General features: G+C 39.9%; 1 protein-coding gene across 2 annotated transcripts; it reads right to left on the bottom strand.

Annotated features, from left to right (window-relative positions):
* Positions 1-4,640: 4,640 nt before the first annotated feature.
* Positions 4,641-7,179, bottom strand: LOC132108537 (serine palmitoyltransferase small subunit B-like). Of its 2 annotated transcripts, none has more exons than XM_059515235.1 (2): positions 6,931-7,179; positions 4,641-5,339 (listed from the first exon to the last, which is right to left on the bottom strand). In XM_059515235.1, the coding sequence occupies exon 2, from the start codon at positions 5,308-5,310 to the stop codon at positions 5,062-5,064; it is 249 nt and encodes an 82-aa protein (XP_059371218.1). In that variant the 5' UTR covers positions 5,311-5,339; positions 6,931-7,179; the 3' UTR covers positions 4,641-5,061. The 2 variants fall into 2 exon arrangements, with proteins under 2 accessions (XP_059371218.1, XP_059371219.1); XM_059515236.1 differs by having other exon boundaries at positions 4,641-5,336.
* Positions 7,180-7,684: the final 505 nt, after the last annotated feature.

Genomic DNA, 7,684 nt, shown 5'->3' with positions numbered 1-7,684 from the left:
AGACTTCTGGAAGATGGCCTGGTGTCAAGAAGGGCAGCAAAGAAGCCACTTCTCTCCAAAAAAAAACATCAGGGACAGATTGATCTTCTGCAGAAAGTATAGTGAATGGACTGCTGAGGACTGGGGCAAAGTCATATTCTCCGATGAAGCCCCTTTCTGATTGTTTGGGGCATCTGGAAAAAGGCTTGTCCGGAGAAGAAAAGGTGAGCGCTACCATCAGTCCTGTGTCATGCCAACAGTAAAGCATCCTGACACCATTCATGTGTGGGGTTGCTTCTCATCCAAGGGAGTGGGCTCGCTCACAATTCTGCCCAAAAACACAGCCATGAATAAAGAATGGTACCAAAACACCCTCCAACAGCAACTTCTTCCAACAATCCAGCAACAGTTTGGTGAAGAACAATGCATTTTCCAGCACGATGGAGCAACGTGCCATAAGGCAAAAGTGATAACTAAGTGGCTCGAGGACCAGAATGTTGAAATTATGGGTCCATGGCCTGGAAACTCCCCAGATCTTAATCCCATTGAGAACTTGTGGTCAATCCTCAAGAGGCGGGTGGACAAACAAAAACCCACTAATTCTGACAAACTCCAAGAAGTGATCATGAAAGAATGGGTTGCTATCAGTCAGGATTTGGTCCAGAAGTTGATCGAGAGCATGCCCAGTCGAATTGCAGAGGTCCTGAAAAAGAAGGGCCAACACTGCAAATACTGACTCTTTGCATAAATGTCATGTAATTGTCGATAAAAGCCTTTGAAACATATGAAGTGCTTGTAATTATATTTCAGTACATCACAGAAACAACTGAAACAAAGATCTAAAAGCAGTTTAGCAGCAAACTTTTTGAAAACTAATATTTATGTAATTCTCAAAACTTTTGGCCACGACTGAACTATACCCAAAATATAATTTACTCCATAGTTCAACTACTTTTTCATACTCCTAATCAGGTCTGGATTCCAGGATCCCTGCATCCCAGGCTAATGACTGTTCCCCAAGACGATCCTCTTATCTAATATGTTTAGAAATGTTTAGCAATATTGGTCAAGAATGGGTCTAGAAGTAAAAACTAATGTGGCAGACTGTCAAAGCTGGCAACACTACACTCGGAAATATTGAAACCCAAATGTAAGAAGCCAGCTGATGACCTGTATTATAAGTTCGGTAAGGTCTGCACTGAAACGTGAGCAAGCATAGAAATGTATAAGCAGAGACCTCATTCATTAAGGAGTATATACAGGACATTCTCTGTGTCACTTCTCATTTATTTGGCTGGTGTGCAGGAGAGGTTACAGTAGTGTCACCAGATCTGATATTACACAGAAACAAATAAATGGAAGAATAAACCTTCTTATCCCATTTACCCCATCTGTGCCAATTCTGGGGGCTACCTTTTCCCAAGGGTCTCATTTTATCTTTTACTTCAAAATACAAAATACTTTTTTAACAAATGCAATTTTTGGTAATTCAGGGAACAAGACGCAGGTCTGTAATGGTAACTATGTGGCAGTGATTTATTTGCCCTGTTCAGCTCTGATAATGTTGACATGTAGATAGTTCTCATGTCATATATGGATTTTTATTAACCAGGTTTTCGTTCCCTGCGGGTAACACCACTCCCTATGTATTCAAATTCCTTCGCTCCAGGACCTAATGAATTGGAGAGATTTATCTTTGGCAAAAACACCTTACTTTGATGGCTTTTACAGGGTTATTTATTACATTGAGAACATGTAATTGATGACAGTTACACCTTTTCACCGGTCTGCTTCATTATGGTTTATTTAAATTGTTCAGTCATTGTTCATTTTTTAGTCTGAAGTATGATGAAGCACTTCAAAAGAAATGTCAATTTTATGGATAATGAAGTTCAGTTATATACAGATAAATCTACCTGATGGCCTTAAAGCACCTTTTTGTTATTGTGGTGCGCTCCAAACCCTTCAGTGTTTCCCTCATTAAACACATTCCTTCAAAAGCTTGCCTTGAGTAAACATTGAAAGAGCAGCACAGAGTGGGCGGTAATGCTATGTGTTTATTCCCTGTAGTCGGCCAGATGAATAGACAAGAGTCCAGAGCATGAATTCGGCTCATTGTAATTTTATTTACAACAGGAAAGAACTGGATATTACAGCATATATGTTTGGGTGTGTTTAACCCAGTAGGGTTTACATTTGTTCAGTCATTCACTGCAGCTGCTAATAATTTTTCAGGTGAAAGGGCCAAAGCCTGCACTTTGTTAGTGGATTTTGTTCCAGGCCAACTGAACATTACCATACATTACCATTCTAAAATGACTTTTGGAAATAATTAATTAAAATAGTGTATAAAGATTCACATTTCAGTTAAAAAAAAAATGGTTAACTCACAGATTCCACCACAAACATTTGGTGGATATTCATCATTTTGTGGGCACATACTCTTAAATGCAAGTTTGAGAGTATGTGCAACAGAGAGTAAATGCAAGTGCAACAGTGCTATATGTCAGCGCCAACCTATGGGTATCCAAACCCCAAGCTTTGCACACTGGCATTTGGGGATTTCTTTTATTCTTCTTTGCAGATCCTCCCACGCTCTGTCAGGTCTGATGGGAAATATTGGTGGACAGCCGTGTCTCTAATGAAATGTTTGATTGGGTTCAAGTTCGGCACTCTCAAGGAGTTGTCCCTTCATCACTCTTACTTCAACTTGGCTGTGAGCTTAGAATGTTCTGCTAGAAGGTGAACCTGATGTCATGAGTTCTGTGGATCAGGTATTCATTAGCAATATCTCTCTGTATTTTGCTGCATTTGTATTTTCTCCTACCCTGACCAGTCTCCCTGTCACTGAAACACCTCTGCCACCACCATGCTTCACAACTGGGATAGCATTTCGCAGGTGATTAGCTGTGCCTGGTTTCCCCACTTGGAATTGAGGTTCATTGGACCTCAGAATCTAGTTTTTTCTAGTTAAGCCAGCTCACATGCATCATGCACTGAAGAGGGTCTCTGTTTGGTCACTGCCCTAAAGCCCAGATCAGTGGATGGTTGTCTTTCTGTTTTTCCCATCTCCACACAACCCAACCAGAGTGACCATCAGGTTCTTGTTCACATCTCTTACCAAGGAAGAAAGGCTTCTTCCCAGATTTCTCAGTTCATCTGACCAACTCTAGTAAGAGTCTTGGTTGTTCCAAATGGCTTACATTTAAGGATTACGGAGGCCACTGTGCTCTTGGAAGCATTCAGTTTGCAGCAAATTTCTTTAGTAGTTCCTGTATCTGAGCATCGTGTGGCTTGGTTTTTCCTCTGATCATATGAACTGACACAGCTGGGCTCCAAATCAAAGCTTGTTGTTATTTCATTGGCCATTTAGCAAGGTTAAGTGTAGCTCAGAACAAATACTATTATAATGGATAACAATATAATTGGATAACATCTGTTAATGTTTCCCTGCTGTGGTGCTCCTTATGCATCATCCGATCCGCATATAAGGAGCAACGCTACTTATTGTTATCGTAAAGTGGTGTGCCATTCTCAGGCTACACCAGGGGCCAGTTATTTACTGGCTATAAAGTTATGCTGCGTTCACGTAAATTGAAATGATCATAAATACGAGTTTCCTAATTAGACAATTGGACATAAACGGTCTCTCAAGTCATATTTACTACCAGGAAACTAAGAGATCATTTTGATACCAGAGTTTCCGAGTTGGGCGGAGTTGTTTCTAGACAGATTTCTTAGACAGCATAACAGTTTAATGATCCACAACAAAATGTAGAGCACTTTGGTGATAATTAAGTGAATGTTTAAATACTACAATAATTTCTTGATAGAAGTAAAAAGTGGAAAAAGTTGGTCAAAAACATGCATTTACACACAAACTGACCATCAACCACAACATGATGGAACAAATGAGTTGTGACTGTAATCATAACATTGTTCTGGTATTAATCATGTTTTTGTTGTGAAGGCTGATGTGTGATATGTGACACCAGCTCTGTTAAAACAACTCTATTTCAACAAACTTGGTGAAAAGCATGGTGAAGGTGAAGTGAAGAAGAAAAAATAGGAAGGTAAACTATTCATACTTCGGTGGATATATTATGTGTGCTGATTCACTGAGGCAAGATCTCGCTGCAAAAAGAAAAGCATTTATATGAGAAAGAATGCTTTGGAAAGAATTCCTATCCGGCTTTGAGGTGTGCTGAAGTCTTTAGAAAGCCTGCTGGAAAAACCGGATTGTTGGAGCGGCATTAGATAAGCTTTCTGGACACCAATAACTCTGGACATGGAAAACTAGTCTGGCTGCTTTCCTACTTTGCGATTTCAATATATAAAGTGTCACTTTACACTACTTGCCATTTTGTTGTTATTCCAGGAGATGAGTTTTTACCACATCGTACGGACAGTTCAAAAGACAGATACATAATTTAAAGCATGTGGTATCACTATCAAGATAACCAAACATAAATTAAGGGGGAAAAATAATTTTGGTAACTCCAGTCATAATTCCATAAGGCCAAAGGAAATCCAGAATCTGTGGAATTGATTTAAATGTGTGATCACTGAGCTGGGAGAACTGCATTCTTTAGTGGCTGCAACATTAACCACAGCTATTTAACAAACACATGATAAATTTGTGAATGACGCTTGTTCCAGAATCAACAGTTTAAAATGAAGTGCAGCAATCTGAATTCAGAAATAAACATGCAGAGCAGTCACACTGCATAGGGGATTACAAAACACCCAGAATAAAAGAAATCAGTATGCAATAATAAAAAACAACTTTTAATTTGCACTGGAGCAAACAATATCTAATTTGGAGTTAGAATCATTATCCAGTGAAGATGAGGACATTGTTTGCAAAGTAGTGTCCACATGTGATGTGTTATTGTGCAAAAAACTCCCTTGGGAATCCATCCCAATCCTTGCATACAAAATCGCACGACGGTGAGGGAAACCAGGCAAACGTGGAAGACTTGAAGGGCTTGAACATGGCTTTGACAACACCTCATTACTTCTGGCTTGTGTCTGTTCCTGAGTAGAAAATAAACAAGGGTTTTCAAGCCAGTAATCAACAGTTCACCGTGAGTTCATGAGGGCCAATGTGCTCTCGGACTGCTCTCGGACCAGCTCAGAGAAGAACTCCAGCGCCAGCCGCATGTGGATAGGTACGAACACATAGGAGGTGTAAATGACCATGGCCACCATAGTACAGAGGACAGTGTTGAAGATGGACTGTTCCCACGGCTCCAGCACATAGATGCCTGTGATGAGCAGGTACTGATAGTACAGCCAGCACACATACTCTCTCATGTTCTTCATATCCATGGAGGATGACACAGCCGCGCTACGAGCTGCTGGGGGAAGACAACAGGGTGAGGCGCTTCCTTACATCCTGACAATGGACACGACCACAACAGATGTGTGATAATGGTGCTTAGGAGTGGTATATGTCTTTAAAGAACCTATCAAACAAAGCCACATGAAGTTATGACGTGAATGAGTGACTCTGCGCCATTCAGATGGCTTGTGTATTCCAGTATTTATTTTTAGGGCCGTCATCCTTTACTACTGATAACAGTTATATCATGTGTAACAAAATAAACATTAATGATGCACACTGACCTTCTAGAAGCAGTTATGACAACTGGACGGTCGGTAGATATGTTTCCATCACTGCATTTTGAAGTATCACATCAGAAAAAGGTGATGGAAACGCCAAATTGTGATTTAAAAAGTCCCTTAATTCGCAAGTGGTTTTATGCTTGATTTCTGTCTTACATCCGCATTTATTTAGTTTCGCCTGCTCGCTCTGAAGCGCAAGTCATTTATATCATATATAAAAATGATTATATTCAATGGCTTCTCCTACTTTTCTGAGTGATATTTAGTGATAGTGTATACAATTTTGTTCTCTTTGACTCGTTGGATGGAAACGGTGCATATTTGCAAATGTTTTATGCGATATTCCAATTTTGTGCATAAGTTAAATACGCAACTTTGGATGGAAACCCAACTAGTGAGAACAAAATCTAAGTCTTTTAGAGAGCGCTGTGGTAATATTACATTACTGGTGGTTTATTTTTCCCCAGCGGTAAGCACATCAGGGACCATCTGACCTTTGTAAGGCAAAGTGTGCATGAAGAGAGTGCTGGGATGAAACGAGCTATGTTTAAATGTGATAATCGTTGATGTGAAGCTCAAGGGCAATGTATAAAGCCCTACAGGAACACATCTGCTCGCTCTCTGAGAGCTCATGTCAACAAGGAAAACATTTACACTCCTGCTCAGAAAATTCTGACTAATACAACTGGGTTGCATATTTGGACATAAAATTGCATTCTTATGGTAAATTATTAATCACATAACAATATAGTATATCTATACTATACTGCCTCACTGCATAAAGTGGAAAATAGGTAGTTCACAAATAATAATTTTATTTATTTTTAAACTCTTTTTAAACAACCCTATTCCTGATTTAAATGAAACTGATTAACTGAGATATTAGGTTGTCCAGTACATCATTGTACAGGGCTGGATTCAGTATCCCTGCAGCTATAGATGTGATAAGTTTGTGCGGCATGAAGTCAAGATGACTCAAAGAAAGCATAAACAAAACTGATTATACATAACAACGGACATCAGGCAGCAATGTCAACTGTCAAGTCATAATTCCATATCCAGGCAACAGTAGAGACATTAATCATATTTCACCTGGATCCTTTTGTTGCACTGGTTGTTAACAGGACAGTCTAAATAAAACATCCTCAAGTAGAGGATACCGATGTGAATGTGCACATGCATGATAACAATTCAACCGTGCATGAGAAAGAAGTATTCATAATGTTATGGCCATTCCAGTTATTGTTGTTATTCTTCATCAAAAGGAGCATGTATCAGAGAAACCATGCTGTAATGTGATGAGAGTAATGTAAAGTCACTCACCTCTGCGGGTCACGCTGCAGTGAAGAGTGGATGTGATGTGAGTGTGTGTGTGTGTGTGTGTGTGTGTGTATGTGTGTGTGGTGGACGTGGATCGCTGCAGAAGCTGCTCTGCCAGTTAAATACACGCACCACTCCCACTTCTCCGATGCACTCTCACCTGTGTGTGTGTGTTTATGTGTGTGCGTGCATGCGTATAAAGGACTAGAATGGCAAAAGATCAAACATATTTTAAAGCTCCTGTTTTTTTCTCTCTCTACATGTACGCATCTCTCTCTCTCTCTCTCCGCGGAGATGATGCTGTAGCCGCAGTACAGTACTCCGTGATGTCACCCTGCCGCATGGATGTTTTACAGCAGTCAGCTCATTCCAACATTTTACTAAATTCACAAACAAACTGCATACTAATATGTAAAGTTTCTGAACCATGCACACACACACACACACACACACACACACACACACACACGTGTTCATCCCATAGGTGTAATGGTTTTTATACTGTACAAACTGTATATTCTCTGGCCCTACACCAACCCTACACCTAACCCTAACCCTCACAGGAAACTTTGTGCATTTTTACTTTATCAAAAAACCTCATTCTCTATGATTTATAAGCGTTTTGAAAAATGAGGACATGGGTTATGTCCTCATAAGTCACCCTCTCCTTGTAATACCTGTGTCATACCCATGTCATTATACAGAGTTGTGTCCTGATATGACACAAAAACAAGAGCACACACACACACACACACAC

This window comes from Carassius carassius, chromosome 28 (assembly GCF_963082965.1).
Source record: "Carassius carassius chromosome 28, fCarCar2.1, whole genome shotgun sequence".
Classification (NCBI taxonomy): Eukaryota; Metazoa; Chordata; class Actinopteri; order Cypriniformes; family Cyprinidae; genus Carassius; species Carassius carassius.
Note: the sequence above shows the minus strand (reverse complement) of the source record. Positions and strands in the feature narration are given on the sequence as shown.

Bases quoted from the DNA above. Each gene is read 5' to 3' on its own strand.
- LOC132108537 (XM_059515235.1), bottom strand. From the start codon at position 5,310: ATGGATATGAAGAACATGAGAGAGTATGTGTGCTGGCTGTACTATCAG.